Below are 15,237 nucleotides of genomic sequence, written 5' to 3' on the forward strand. Positions count from 1 at the left end.
TGTGGTCAGGCAGCACTCTGTTCTAGTGAGGCAGCAAGTTGTTGTGGTCAGGCAGCACTCTGTTCTAGTGGGGCATCAAACTGTTGTGGTCAGGCAGCACTCTGTTCTAGTGAGGCAGCAAGTTGTTGTGGTCAGGCAGCACTCTGTTCTAGTGGGGCATCAAGCTGTTGTGGTCAGGCAGCACTCTGTTCTATTGAGGCAGCAAGTTGTTGTGGTCAGGCAGCACTCTGTTCTAGTGAGGCATCAAGCTGTTGTAGTCAGGCAGCACTCTGTTCTAGTAAGGCATCAAGCTGTTCCAGTGGGCCAACGTACTGTTCTAGTGAGGCATCAAGCTGTTCCAGTGGGCCAACATGCTATTCTAGTGAGGCATCAAGCTATTCCAGTGGGCCAACGTGCTTTTCTAGTGAGGCAGCAAGCTGTTCTGCTCTGAGGCAGGTTGCCGTCCTAGTGAGGTAACAGGTTGTTCTTAATGAGGCAGCTTATTCTAATAAGGCAGCATGCTGTTCACGAGATTTGGCTATACACAACTATTTTGTGTATCTGTCGGTGACACTGAGGAGGACTCCACAGTAAGGCTGAACGTTCCGTGGCGTCACAAGCTAACGTACAAACCGTAATTCGGGTGGACTTTGTGACCATTAAAAACTCATTTTCATTCTGTTTCCAAACACTGAAGGTCTATCAGAGTTGGCCAGGGTCCGTGAGTAATCACTGACTGCCACCATTTAAATTATTAGAGAAAAAGGACGCAAATCTCATTTTATTCATTTCAAGATGTCCTTCCATGTTTCAAAAAAATGTTCGTGAAAAAAGGAACCAAATCCTAGGCCTGCGCACAGGAAGATCATGGTTAAGATTGAGAACGGCTGACTTTTAAAGGGAGACAACTCTGTTCCCCTCGCAACCGACCGACGCGAACTGGCTGGTGAAAATGGACTGGGAGTCGGATGACGAGCAAGCACGGCCGTTTGATTGTGAAAAGTATGATACAGCGACTTCTGATTCTGCTGGAGCATCTACTCCAACCCACGTAATTGTGCAAAGGCAGCTTAATGACGTCATTCTTTCACAGAGAGCTGCTGTAGAGCGCATAAAAAATGATGTAAGTTTGGAGAATGACGCCAATGCAACAACAACGACAGGCGCGCGTGACTTATCACCAGCTGTGTAATCAATGCTTACTAAACAAGAGGTAGCTTGTTCTATAGCTATGATCTGTCCATTTTCATGTGCAAATGAGATATCGACACCTTAAACTCGAGTGAAAAATTGAGCATCATTCAAATTTCAGTTATTTATTTAGAAATCTGTAATGATTATTGACCTGTGACCAACTTAATAGGTTCTGAAAATTTTACGCGTCCTGATCGTCTGTACTTTTGCATTCCTTGAGGCATTTATTGTACATTGTTACTTCCATTTTAAAGAAAGCAGAAGTGAAAAATATTGTCTTTATTCTTTCAGACCACAATCTGTCTTAAGGAGAAGTTCATTCCCAGAGAATTGTACAATGAGACCGTGAGAAATTTTGAGGTGAGATGGTGTACTTGGTTTTTAATATTGTCTGCATAAATTACCACCATTTTGCTTTACAATATAGTTCATTAAGCAACAGTTAAGCGGGATGTGGCTTAACGATAAAGCCGGTGCACGACTCAACCATGAGGCACAAAGGATACAGGTTCATTTCTTGCCTTGAGCACAGTGGAAATTGCTAAATGTAGATTGGCTGCTCTCATGAATTATTTGTGGGGATTTGGTGTTATTGAAAAGCTCTTGAGTGTGTCATAACCAAAAATCAAATAATTGTGAATAAATGGATATGCTACAGTATTAATATTGTCATTATATATACCAATACATGTCTCAAAGAATACATTTATGAATTCATTTTATAAGACTTCTGTATGAATTAATTATATATGCCTTGTTATTTTGCTAGATGGGTAGCTGATTCAGACACAAATCAATGCTTAACATTAATGATAGGTAAAGTAATACTTTTGTGTATTGTGATGGAGTTCTTTTTTCATTTATAGGCAGAAAAGCGTGACAAGTTTGTGTCAAGAGAAGATTATAAAAACATAAAAAGACAGCTTCAGGTACCACAAAGAATACATTGATTTATAATAGTGATTTTAGCAACTTATTTCACAATTCAGGTGAGAAAAATGTTGTTTTAACATACTACAGACGTTTTTCCTTTGAGAAGTGGTGCTATACACTCATTGCCAGCATGGACAGTGAATATTTATATTTTGTTGTTCTTATTGATTGTGGTGCCTTGGTTACTAACATCAGTTACATGGTAAACCAATATTGCCACCTATATCATTGTAAACAAGTTTGAACGCCACTCATGGGAAAGTTTTCAGTAACTTGTCAAATACTGGTGGTTTACATCACCACTCTGGATTCCAACTGTCACCAGTGACCTGTGAAATTAACTCCTTCATCTCATGGATACATGTATAAGTGAAAATTCTTCAGTATGGTATTTAACAACAATTTATCAAATAAAGAGTTATTGGAAGAAAGAAGAGCATTTTGAAGCGTCTTTTTTTTGCAGGGCTATTCCATACCCTTTTACTTAAGTAAAACATCTTAGGATGTGGCCCTAACTTCACAACCGTAATCCTAACTTCACCAATGTGTCACTGTCATTCTCTTGACAGGAGCAACAGTTGGACAATGCCAAAACAAAAGCCGCACTTCAAGATGTCACAGAAAAACTAGAGTTTGCTCAAGGCAAGATAGAAATGTTGACCAAGCAAATAGAGAGAGAGAAGGCAGCTTATCAAAAATCGTAAGTGAAAGTTAAAGCTCATGAATACATTTCTCAGATCTTTGCCTAAAATTTACTGTTAGTGAATAGGGAAGTCAGTGGTCATTATAATGTATTTTCTGCCAGTTATCTCTCTTTTAGTGGTGTATAAGTCATATCATGTCTCTTGCCGAGCAAAAGTAGGCTAATGTTGGGCTCGTAATATTTCTTTCTACAGGAAGTGGTATATAGATAATGATGATAGATTATGGGAACATGAAAGTTTAAACATTATACTGGTGTTTACCAGGGTGCCCATTCATGAACCTGATAATTCTAAAGTGCATCATGAAACCCCTTTAAGTCAATCTACGGGTAGGTTTATAGATAGATTCTCAGACAGAATGAAAAGAGTTGGCAAAATATTCTTTATTATTGGTGCATGGTCTTCATATTCTTTCAGGTTCAGTTTACTTAAAGTGAAGACCATCAAAGAATCTACCAAAAATGTGGCATTAGAAACCAAATGTTCAGGTACAGTAAAAGTCTGCTTAACAGTATCAATTTTCTCTCATTATTAAATTCACATTTACACATGTGTTCAGAAAGAATTTTTTGTAAAGGGAAAAAACTGAATAACTCCATTTTGACTGGATGTGCAAAAAATATCTTTCAAAGTAATGTTTCTTAAGCATCTTGTTAGTATGACTTTGAGGAGTGGGTTATTTGAACATGGTGGCATGTTTCTTGAAAACTTTAAAAGTATTGAATTTAAATGCTAAATCTGCATGACAAAAAATTGTTCATTATATATACCACTATTTATAAAATAAAATATTTTGTTCTAATGTTTTGTCCATGAGTAAGTTACTCTTTTTAGCTGACTATGAAGTTTTGTTGGTCTTACCAAAATATTGAGGTTTGTTAGAAGACAGGATGGTATTCCAACAGGAAAAAGTACAATGTAAGTTTCTGCACCAAAAGTACTATGGCATAGCCTTCATTTGCCTCTAAAAATGCACTTTCTCAGGCGAATTTGTAGGTCAAATACCTTACATATATATCTGTGAAAAATTTGCATAACTTGATTTTGGAAATCACGTGTTCTTTCATATGATTAACATTGCTTTTTGTTTGTTTTGTTGGGTTTTTTTTTTCAAATTAGAAGTGGAGAAAAAGAAGAAACAGCAAGAAAATATTCTGGAATCGAAGGATAAAGAGATCGAAAGTTTGGAGAAAAGACTAAAAGCGCAGGATGATATTTATAAAAAACAGCTTGGGGAGATGAGTGTAAAGCTACAGCAAGAACTGTACATTGCCAAGACTTTAGACGATAAAGGCTCATCTAGAGGGGGTAAAAGCTCCAAGTCTGTTCCCAGTTCCAAGTCAAGAAAATTGTGATGACGCGAAGTACATTGATTAGAGCAGAATGTTTCATAAATGCCGTAAAGCAGCAAGTTAAGGCGACTTTAAAATGCTGCTTAAGTCTCTTATATTAAAGTAATCATTTAGTGATCCCTAAATGAATTGGCTGGGCATAGAAGACGTGTGGAAAATGATGCCCTTTATTGTCACATCCAGGACATACGAACAATAATTCTGCTTTGACTGTCTTTTTCATCGGTTAAAAATCAACATTTATGCAATTTTTGAAGTGAAAAATTTCCAGTATTAAAGGTATTTCTCTCAATAGCTTGAATTGAATAAACAGATAACGTGTTTATAAATGAAATGCATGATTGTAAAAAAATATAGTTATGTTGGAATGCTAGTTTAGTTACGAATGAATTTAAATAACAGGAGGTACACACACAAATTATACAAACATTTAAAATCGGCAGAACACAGAAAATTAGTGGATTTGCTTATTCATGTTCTTTTTTTTTTGTACTGATACCTGTGATATTCAAGCTTGAATGTACCTATCAATTATATATACCACTCATACTGTATTTGTAAAATTCCACAAGATCTGCTGCCATGGTTTAACATTGCATAAAGTATTCAGGTTCATACATTCTTTGACTTTAGCATTACTTTGGGATGAAAGTTTTGATGAAATGTGAAGCAGATGTATGTAGCCATGATAAATTTGCCAGAAAATATACATATATATATATATATTTTTTAATGAAATTTCGATGTGTGAGAATGGTCTTTTGCTGCATTTCGTGAGAAAGGTTTAATGAAACGTGAAATAAATTTACATAGCCATGGTATAGTTGTATGTATCTATATTTATCACAAATATGATTGCCTGCCTTGTGTCAATATATTTTAGTTTAAAAAAGGCTTGTTTTCATTGTTTTCTTTAAGAAATGTCCGGTTTGACACCAATTAAAGACGACTTAAGTGATGAAAGTCAGAAATATTGTCTTTTCCAAATGAACCGGTAAAATTTATGTAGTGCTACTGACATAGGTGCATATGTATAAGGGACCTATCGGTAGAACGAACGGCCTGGGTATGCCCATGAGAGTCATAGTTTTGGCTTGTAACATGGAAACCTGCTGACTTGAATATCCTATATAAATCGCTTGTGGGATTGTTATTGTGTCACAAGTGCTGAGGCTACATCCATGGATATACCATGCATTCTACATGCATTGTTTGCATACGCAGTCAAAATATACATAGCAGGTGTTGTACAGTTAGTCCGTTTATAATTTATTGATATGGCTAATGGAAATATTGAGGTCTTGGCATAACTGTTTCAGTTTGAAGAAAGCGAAGCAAAACTGTATCTGACTTCATGCAAGCTCTTTTACGTTGAGAAACCATTGTTAAATTGAATTTGAGGTATACTGTGTATGGAAATTTCCAGCTATGTGTCGGCATTAAGTTTGGATCTATGTCTACATTGTCAGGATATGAATAACGATGTCCTTTCATTTGATCTTGGCAGAGATCTTACATACAGTACAAAGCATTATCGTGCAATGGATCGGGGTTCAGTGTGGAAACATTTAATAATTGATATTAACGTACGAGGCATTTTTCATGACGTGGGGGAGTTTGTCAGTAACTTGCCAAAGATCGGTGTTTCATCTAACCTCCATCATAAAATGCTTGCGCCCGGAAACAATAGAATCGATACATTGTTCTCTTCAGTGACTATTTAATCAGTAAACTTTCTCGCTTCATGGTGAGATCGAGAAGAGGCGGGTGCGTGTCAATTTCTTGACCAACAACAGACCGTGGTCATTGTATATATCCATATATCTCTAAACATGGTGTTGACCAGAAATATTTGCCTGTTTACGTATGGTCTCCGTATAATATCGTTCTACAATTCTTCGCGTGCATGCAAATAACACCGACTACGGCACTTTCAGTTACATGTAGGCTAACTGTGACAGGATGGTCCTACATGTTTTATTCATTCATTTTGACTTGCAAAGTGCATTTAACTCACTTTCATTAAATGACAAGCGGACAAGTATGTTTTCTTTTCTTTTTTATACATACATTTATTTAACAGTGCTGACGGGATTAATTGGTCTGCATGTGCCGTGTATAGTATGGCGCGACGATTACATGATATGAGTGTTAATGATAAGGGTGTATAATAGATAAGTATATAAAGGATATATATATAAAGCAACTTTCACAAAACACTCAGAATTTGCTGGGGTCGTGTAACAAAACTTGACAAATAAATGAATATATATATATATAATGAAGTCTTAAACAGCGAGATAGTTAACAGTCTCTACAGATTATATATAGTGGATATCTTATCCAAAGCAGGTACACGTGCATATAAGCATATATATGTGAATCTGTATATACAAATATTAAATGTATATTTACACTTGTATGGCATCCTGTAAAGTGTGGAACACAAATTAAAACCATGAATTAAATTACACATGAAGAATTGGCAATAAAAGGGTGTTCTTAAAATCACGAGAGAAAAAAGATACACTTGGTAGCACTATATATAACTGCTTTACAACACTGCTATGCGCTTGCGTTTGGACGGAGAGAACCACTGACTAGAAACTTGCTTTTACAAAAAATAAATAAATACTGGGCTGGCATTGACTATAGCGCCTCTGTATATACACTCAACTTCTTTCATCAACACCACTGCCAAATGTCTTTCTTTTCCAAACTCAACTGTCTTCACGCTAGCTCGTGATAGCTCGCTATATTGATCAGTTTAAGATACAATCGGACGAGTCGTTTACTAATTCATATAATTTCTCCTGCATTTAATCCAATTCTGATGCGGACCGAATAGACCTAGGCTATACTTATTCGTCGCTATATCATTTTCAAATCTTTGATCTCCATTGTGATATGTTAGAGAGTAAATAAATTCTTCAAAGCGTAGTAATATAGATGAAAGCGACTGTTTTCTTTGCCTTGTAGGCCAAATCTAAGGAGACTTCTCTGTCCATTAGGAAACTTCTTCCTCGTAAATCACAGCCCCTCTTGAAGATCTCGACAATTCGTTTTTACTTATAAAGAATGAGATAACTCCGGTCTCATGCAAATACTGTCTTTAGCCCCCATTTTTTTAGTCCTTTTCAAGATGGCGGCAGATTATCCTTAGTTTTCGGACCTCACAAGGATAGACGGAGCGGTAGCCTCACTTGGTTGGCGTCGAAGGGTCGTAAGTAAGGGTTGTAAGGGGTGATCATCGGTGAGGATGGAAAGTAAAATGGTGATGGTGAGGAATGGTGGAATGGTAAATGAGGCGGTGGATACCACATTAATGGGGTTTGTACCATAGGGGAGGGCGCTGCCACTGAAATCGGGTTAGGGTGGGGTTTGGACTCTGTGGCCTCCTTTTTCTCTTCTGTAATAGAAAAATCAGTTGCAATCATTGATTCGTTATCCTGTGCACACTTATAAGCCCACATATTTCTAAATACACAATCGGGCGTGTATGTTTATGAGGTTACCCTTTTTTCAGTCATGATCACGTTTTTATCAATCTTGCGTTTTGCCTGTATTTGTAACTTGAACGAAAACAGAAGCCTTACTTGACACAAATACATCATCATGGTACTGGACCAAGAAATTATTTTTTTAGAAAATTGTATATGGCGTTTCTTATCAAAAGCGTTTATGTAACTCGTCGTGAGTTAAGTTACACATTTACTAACCTGCATTCTGTGCGTTGAAGAGTTTTCTCAGACATCTTGCTCGTGGAGGGGCCTCTCTGTGAAACAAAAGAAACCCGATGTTTAGTTAAAGATGATTTTAACACATGATGCTCTTACTGCCCATAGATTGATGGCTTGTGCATGAGTTTGTTTTGTGTATGATGAGGCTACAGTAGGCTCTATTATGAACAGTTTTCCAGCCAACCGACATTTGCCCTCCAATGCAGCATATCTTTATACACAAATGACTCACTATGTAAATCTAACAGTGCTTTAATATAGAGAGTACTGCATGAATATACATCAAGATTTCTAACACGTGTTTCTCTTGTTCTTGCGTTTTCCTACTAAAATGAAATTATTTCAGTGAATGAAACTAGACATCTATACCTTCTGTTCTGGCATTTTTTTTTTTGTTCGAGCGTTTTCATACTAAAATGAAATTATTTTTGTGGAAACAGATATTCGTATACTAATCGTCAATCACAAAAGGACGTACCAGGTCATTCATCTTTCCATTTCACAGCATTCCAGTTCAAATGGTACATTTTTGTTACAGCTAATTTAAGCACAATGTATAGTTGGCGAATTACAATATGTTTTTACACAAGTTTATATCTTTCACACAGCGAAATGTCAGATGTCACAGTCGCCATGTTTTTAGCCACGTATTGATAAGTTTAGCGTTCACACATTGGCTTGTGTGACTGATCCTTTTGACAACGGTTGTAGTCTGCTAATCAAATGTCCATTGTGTGAAAATCGCTCTCTAATTAGCTGTATTATTGTTCCATGTGACAGTCCAACAGGTGTGTACAGGGAACAAAAGACAGCTGTCGGTGACTTGCAGCTTTACCTAAATATGTTCATGCAAAGTGCGTATGATTAACGGATTAAATACAGAAAGAGAACATTGGTTTTGACTTGCCTGATTATGGACTGTGTACGTTTGATTAATACATACAAATTGCTGATTGTGATTTGCGGAGCACGTTGGAAATGCATCGTTTACAATTTTTCAGAAAAATAATTTCAATATTTGCTATTCTTAGAGCAAAAAACAGGGTTTACATCTATATACTCCCTTCTCGGACATCTCTTTGGCTGTGTTGTTTGGTGTGTAACTGGGAAAGAAAATACACCGCGGAAGTAAATAAAATTTGGTTTAGAATTGAGCACGTCAGACAGAAAATTGAAATCGTTTAACGTGAAGGAGGTCGATTATATATCGGGTTTTGTGTAGAGAAGAACTGAACTTACGACGAGGATTCCCGATAAGGTTTGGCGAACGGATTGTTCATGATTTTCATCACGGTGACAGCTTTGTTCTTGTACGCTGTCACGGCTATGAAGGACGTCTCCGGCAGGTTGAAGATGTGCGTTGGGCACGTTGTGATGTCTTGGATACCAGGACTTCCTTTCACGATATGGATACGCGTCATGTATTTCTGCATAGAGCGCAGAAATATCTGCAAACGACAATTGATATAATTTTATACTATATATACCCAACTTCATGCACGTACTGCAACAATAGTAAAAGTCGAGTAATATTTCCGTTACTGTGTTTATAATATAAACTCAAGGTGCTCGTTAATAGTATTTTATTTTGCATTACGTACTGGGACAATGAGCAAACAAACCCAATGACTGTCAGTTGCTTGACTTTCTGATTGACCTGTATATACTGTAGAATAATCTGTGTATCCAAACAAAATAATGTTATGGTTTTGTTGGCAACAATTACAATTATTTCGATAATACGTACACTAGGAATAACAAGTGGTCTCTGTTTACTTAAAATGCATCGAAAGTGTTCACCACTATAATTGGACTTTATCACATTGTAGGCAACTGTCAAATTTAAAAATTCTATTGAGATTTGCGCCAGTTAGACGCCTGATGGTGCAAGTTCCGGTATAGGATCGAGGAAATACATATCCATCCATAAATTAACTTTAATTTGGACATTATAACTTTTTCTTTTATTAAAAGAAAAAAATCAAATTACCTTATTTGAGGTCCTATCAGCTGTGTTTGTTAGTTTCACCGAAGCAAAATTGATGTTTCCTTTCATCCAGAACGACCCAGGCTTTGGTGAGTCAGCGTGGATGACTGGCGGGTTGGTTGTTATGGTTTCAGCCACGCCCACTGGAGCCCATTGTTTATTGACGTATTTATAACAACTATCGTCAACTTGTACTACTTCAAGGTAAAAACTGTACAACTCAGTCGGGAGCAAACCTTGGACTGAAATGGTTACATATGGGAACATCCTCCTGTGAAAATAAAATAGGCCTGTTTTAGTTGGATAACAACATCTTAAATGCATTAAACACATGTACTACTAATGCATTTCACATAAAAATCATCTCTGTAGTTACCAACAAACAGGTGATCAAGAGCATTTTTCTGTTATAATTAAACACCTCAGTTTAGTGTTGGTAAATGTATAGAATTAAATCTTTGACAAACGACGCCTTCTCTGAGTCAAACCTATTCACGAATTCCATCATAACAGCCGTTATTAATTAAATCCAAAATAAAAGCTGTTTTCCAAAGGCAGGTGCGCGCGTTAATGAAGTAATGGATTAACCACAAAGAAGTATGAAATTGTGAAACAAATAATCACCTTCCAGACTTGTTGATTATCATTTCTGTGCCGGTGTGGTTGAAAGCGTTCCACAGGTGACCATCTTGAAGTGTGACAGAGACCCCCTCGAGCGTTCGTCCGATGGGTGGCACCGGATATCCCAGGGCAGGCATGAGCGGCACAGGTGTCAAGGGAGATATTCCACCTGGGTGAGGAGATAACAGCTGTGGGGAAGGGTCTCTCTTAGTCCCGTCCGTCGAGTCTATTGAAGAGTTCAAGCTCGGCGGACTGTGTTCGAAAGAGTTTTTCGCCAGCCACTGTATCACGTGACTGTGTTGACTGTCGTCTGCTAGTCGAGGCCGTTTGCTGGGTTCTTCCTCCACATCTTCCAACTTTTTCTTTCTACTTACTAAAACATCTTCTTTCGTTGGAGAATGTGATGTGTCCTCAGAACTGCTTCCTGATTTCGTCAAGTCCAGAGCCTCAGTCTTCAAAGAGAAAAGAGCACCGATTTTTTCAAAACATGTAGGCCCTAAATCGCAAGTGAAATTAAATTAACACGAAATGCGTAATTAAGAACCTGTACACACACACACACACACACACACACACACACACACACACACATATATATATATATATATATATATATATATATATATATATACTGTTCAGCAGTTGCTTGTTTTTAAACTTACGAAATCAACCCATTAGTATATTTACAAAGAGAAGAAATACTAGGCCTACAGAACGTGGCTAGATTTTCCCTTTAATCTAACAGAAAAACATCCGCACACTCATAACAAAATATGGACAAATATGGAAATGCCTTTTTTATGGTCGAAACAATTCCTGAGTCAAATATATATTTTCTTAAATGATGATAGGTCTACCCTAAAATAATGACTGCTAAGAAGCACGTTGTACAAAAGACCTACATGAGACGTGAATGGTTTTAATATACGATACTTAGGTACAGCTGTCTGTTTGCCCTTTGTTAAGAATAATACACTCGAAGGACTGGTTGGAACAAACCTCTCACCAGACTGAACACCTGTCAGTAAACACGAGCGCACCAGGTGCATGCCTGGCAGTACAAAGTCGTGCTCTCCCCAAAAGCCACTCTTGATCACTTGGAATTTTTCAACACTTCTTGACTAAAATGACCCAATAGTCAATATTCCCGTCAGAATGTCAGTCATAAGAGCAGAGAGAAATACAATTACAATTTTACAAAGAAAATCATAAAGCTAAAAAAATCACGCCGAATCAGTGCTTGTTGGCTAACATTATTCTATAATGAACGTTTCTGTCAGACTGCAAGAGTAGGCCTAATCTGAACTTTAAGAAATTCACCATGAACCACTACGTGTTTGTGAAACTTACATTTGTGAACTCCATGCTTCATATACATTTTTAAATCAACACTTACAATAAAGGTATACTATTTTATTCTGTTTTTTTTAGTTTTATACTATCAGATGTAAACTTGAAAGGCCCCTGTTTTTCTTCTCCAAAAAAATAGAGAACCAGGAAATGGCAATTTATCGGAAGGCGATATTTGACAGTTTTCAAAACATTCAAATTTGATCATAAAACACACATCAATTTTGGCGTCCAAATAACTTCCGAGTCTAAGTAACTGTGAAATTAAATGATATCAAATTGGCAAGAGCGTTGATATCTCCTTTATATTACATGCACAGCGCCCAAATAATTGAATTCTGCGGACAAGTATTGAAGAAATGTATTTCAAAAAGCTGCACAATTGACTGCACTGAAAATGAAAACAAACCTCATACCTGACAAGCCATCCTTAGTATTATCCGATCTCAGCTGAATGACGTACGGCGTTCTTTGTTGTAAATATGGTGGTAAATAAAAGTTTTTCTCTTCAGTTAGTATTCTTAAATGTTGGTTCTAAGGATACTCAAGTATTGTCTTGTGTGAAGCATGTGCTTAATGGTACAACCTGTCTGAACTGTACTTGTCGGGCTTCTGGATAAATTGTCAAAACGTGAGTTTGCTTTATAAGCGCGTGGCTTGCACATATAGCCTCATTGGATCACGTGAAACTGACACTTGATTAGTTGAGAAATTGACACTCTGGGGGCTTCTCCGTCACAACTGGGGGATGATCGGTGCTGCCTGCTGGGCTGGAGAACGGTGACAGCGAAGGTGTGGAAAGCCAGTCTACAGGCGTAAATAGTTCCCGACTGTGCGAGAACACGTGTGACTCGACCTGAGTGAAAGCGACAAGCCCCTAACAAGGTTTTGGGAGAGGCTGTTTCATTTCATGTAATTTACACCTTGTGGCTCGAACTGACAACAAAGCTTGGTGACAGCATTCGGCAACCATTCTCTATACCCGGAGATTAGCGTATCTACAACAATCTATTGTGTCAAAGAGCGCAACAGGTAGCACGGACTGCTTGACCAGTAGCAATTGTTTCACAGTAGTACTCATCCAACTCTGTGATTTCACCACTCACACTACTGACAGAGTAACACCAAAAAACTACACGTCAATTGTCCGACAGCTGTCTTCCAACTGCTCTTCACAAAAATCGTGAAGTTTTAACATCACTGACACCTGCTCGAAAAATACTTCAATTTGTGCTGATTGTGAACAATTTCGTGCAAAATATGACATTCTTTGGTGTATACTGAAGTAGAGACTTTTATTGCACGGGCAAATACGCATTTCAAGTATACTAAATAATATTTCACGAGGAACTGCACGAAAAACAATTCAATTCGCGTGGTGCATTGGTAATTGCTCTATGTGTTCTACTCTGGGAAAAGCAAAGGGTTTAATTCACCCTCATTAAGTGCAAATTACACCACGGTGTAATACTGATTTTATTTGATAAAATCTGAGTCATATAGGTATCACATCCATTTCGCTTCTTGACCGTAACCTGGCTGGGTATAAGTAAGTATATTAACAAACTTTAAATGGTATGTTATATGGACAAATAGTTTATAATTGTATTTCTGTCTTTTTTGTATGTTTACTTGAGGCTTATTATTGGTTTCTTCACCATATTGAGTGGATCATGACACATATCTCCTAACGTTCCATGCAGCAGCATACCTGTCCCAGGGCCAACTTATTCATTCCCATTTGCTTAACCCCAAGACAAAAAGTGCCAAGATGTCCAAGTCTTACACACCTAACCCATCTCGATCTTAAAACCTATCTAGATGTTTGCAAGCCTAAATGCCTAAATCAAAATCGCCTGACAATGAGGCAACGCCATATAAGTCACTCTTAAGGCAAAAAGGGTTTTGGGGGTGAATCACAAAGCCTGTTCAGAGTCAAGCTAATGGAAACCTCTTTGGCTTCTTGATGGAACGATTTGACTAGAATCTTATCCAGTTTCTTTGCAAAGGTGCTTTATGGGAAATATTCAGATGCTCAATGATATTTGAAACCTTTGAAAAGATGAAGCAAGGAACGACCCTGTTACCATTTTTTGCGCTTGTTTTTTTATGGCAGTCTTGTTCACGTCTTACAAAAATAGCTTCATTTACCTTCGTATTTGTAACGGACACATATAGGGACCTTATCAAGATAAAAACTCTATCCATGAACGCGTAATTTACGCGAAAAGTTACGAAAACTTGATCAATGAAGTTTTGTGAAAGTGACCTCAGGGGCTATAAGGCATGAGATCCCTATATGACCGGAGTTGGGGTTTTGGGATTGAGGTGAAAATGGGGTGGCGCGGTCAGCGGAAAAAATAAGAAAAGTATAAATCACGAATTTATCCGCAGATGCAGCCAACAGGTGTAGGTTGAAATATACAGCTAATTTACTTCCACTTTTATCTTGTAATATACACGGACTGACCTGGGAACAGATGCCTTTGAGAAGCAACTATGGCAAGCCGTTCCTATTTTTATTTCTGTATGTATGTACATAAAATTGTTTTCTATATAAGTGGAAATATTGTGTACATATGTTGATGTGTACAAATCATTTTGGCACGTATGTATATATATATATATATATATATATATATATATATATATATATATATATATATATATATATATATATATATATATATATATATCCCTATGTTTAAAAGTTTATTATACATATATGGATTATGCAAACCGTTTTGATATCTACTTTTGCATATATACAATTGTTTTATACCTATCTGGAAGGTAAAATAAATTTTTATTTGCTATATTAACATGCATGTATACTGGCTAAATTTCTCAGTCGATCCATATTTTTCTTATTATGTGGAAAAAACAAAAACAATTGGCCTGTGCATTAGGCGTCCGTGGTTCTCTCCAGCCGTTCAGAAGTAGGTCCAAAAACTAATATTGCAAGAAATACTCCCAAAGTATTTATTTATTCATTCTGGCCGTGAAGTCATTCTGGTCGACTAATTATTGGTTTATCAGACAAAGAGTATTAAGGATAACCAACCCGTATACAAGTAATGTCTTCACTTTAGGATGGATTTTCAGATAAAGGCTCTTTTCTCCATGACTAAAATATCCCAAATGCGCAGCACCAAATTTTGGTCGTGTGTACAGTTCCAGTATATTACAAATGCAGTATTGGAATAAACAATTTTTGTTGTGCTTAAATTGATAGGAAAGTACATTTCTGCTGAATTCAGAATTTTATTCACTGTAAATCTAAAAATATACTCAAAACCATATGGAAATATGGAAACCTTACAGGTGACATGATGATGAAACCAATAATAAGCCTCAAACAAACATACAAAAAAAGA

At 37.0% G+C, this 15,237-nt stretch overlaps 2 protein-coding genes across 2 annotated transcripts; one reads left to right on the top strand and one right to left on the bottom strand.

The window, feature by feature from the left end:
• The first annotated feature begins 802 nt into the window (after positions 1-802).
• LOC135468936 (spermatogenesis-associated protein 24-like) lies at positions 803-4,857 on the top strand. The gene is made up of 6 exons (XM_064747426.1): positions 803-1,102; positions 1,465-1,533; positions 2,040-2,102; positions 2,676-2,806; positions 3,228-3,298; positions 3,930-4,857. The coding sequence occupies exons 1-6, from the start codon at positions 932-934 to the stop codon at positions 4,163-4,165; spliced, it is 741 nt and encodes a 246-aa protein (XP_064603496.1). The 5' UTR covers positions 803-931; the 3' UTR covers positions 4,166-4,857.
• A 2,478-nt stretch (positions 4,858-7,335) lies between these two features.
• Positions 7,336-11,875, bottom strand: LOC135467046 (T-box-containing protein TBX6L-like). Its single transcript, XM_064744807.1, has 6 exons — positions 11,861-11,875; positions 10,514-10,962; positions 9,893-10,160; positions 9,142-9,350; positions 7,882-7,937; positions 7,336-7,571 (listed from the first exon to the last, which is right to left on the bottom strand). Exons 1-6 carry the CDS (start codon positions 11,873-11,875, stop codon positions 7,336-7,338), a joined length of 1,233 nt encoding a protein of 410 aa, XP_064600877.1.
• Between the last annotated feature and the right edge of the window lie 3,362 nt (positions 11,876-15,237).

Source organism: Liolophura sinensis, chromosome 6, assembly GCF_032854445.1.
Source record: "Liolophura sinensis isolate JHLJ2023 chromosome 6, CUHK_Ljap_v2, whole genome shotgun sequence".
In the NCBI taxonomy this organism is placed as follows: Eukaryota; Metazoa; Mollusca; class Polyplacophora; order Chitonida; family Chitonidae; genus Liolophura; species Liolophura sinensis.

Coding starts and splice junctions, on each gene's coding strand:
- LOC135468936 (XM_064747426.1), top strand. CDS start 932: ATGGACTGGGAGTCGGATGACGAGCAAGCACGGCCGTTTGATTGTGAA. Junction 1,534..2,039: donor AGACCGTGAGAAATTTTGAG/GTGAGATGGTGT, acceptor TTTCATTTATAG/GCAGAAAAGCGTGACAAGTT. Junction 2,807..3,227: donor AAGGCAGCTTATCAAAAATC/GTAAGTGAAAGT, acceptor ATATTCTTTCAG/GTTCAGTTTACTTAAAGTGA.
- LOC135467046 (XM_064744807.1), bottom strand. Junction 10,161..10,513: donor ATAATCAACAAGTCTGGAAG/GTGATTATTTGT, acceptor TTATTTTCACAG/GAGGATGTTCCCATATGTAA. Junction 7,572..7,881: donor CTTCAACGCACAGAATGCAG/GTTAGTAAATGT, acceptor TTTCTATTACAG/AAGAGAAAAAGGAGGCCACA.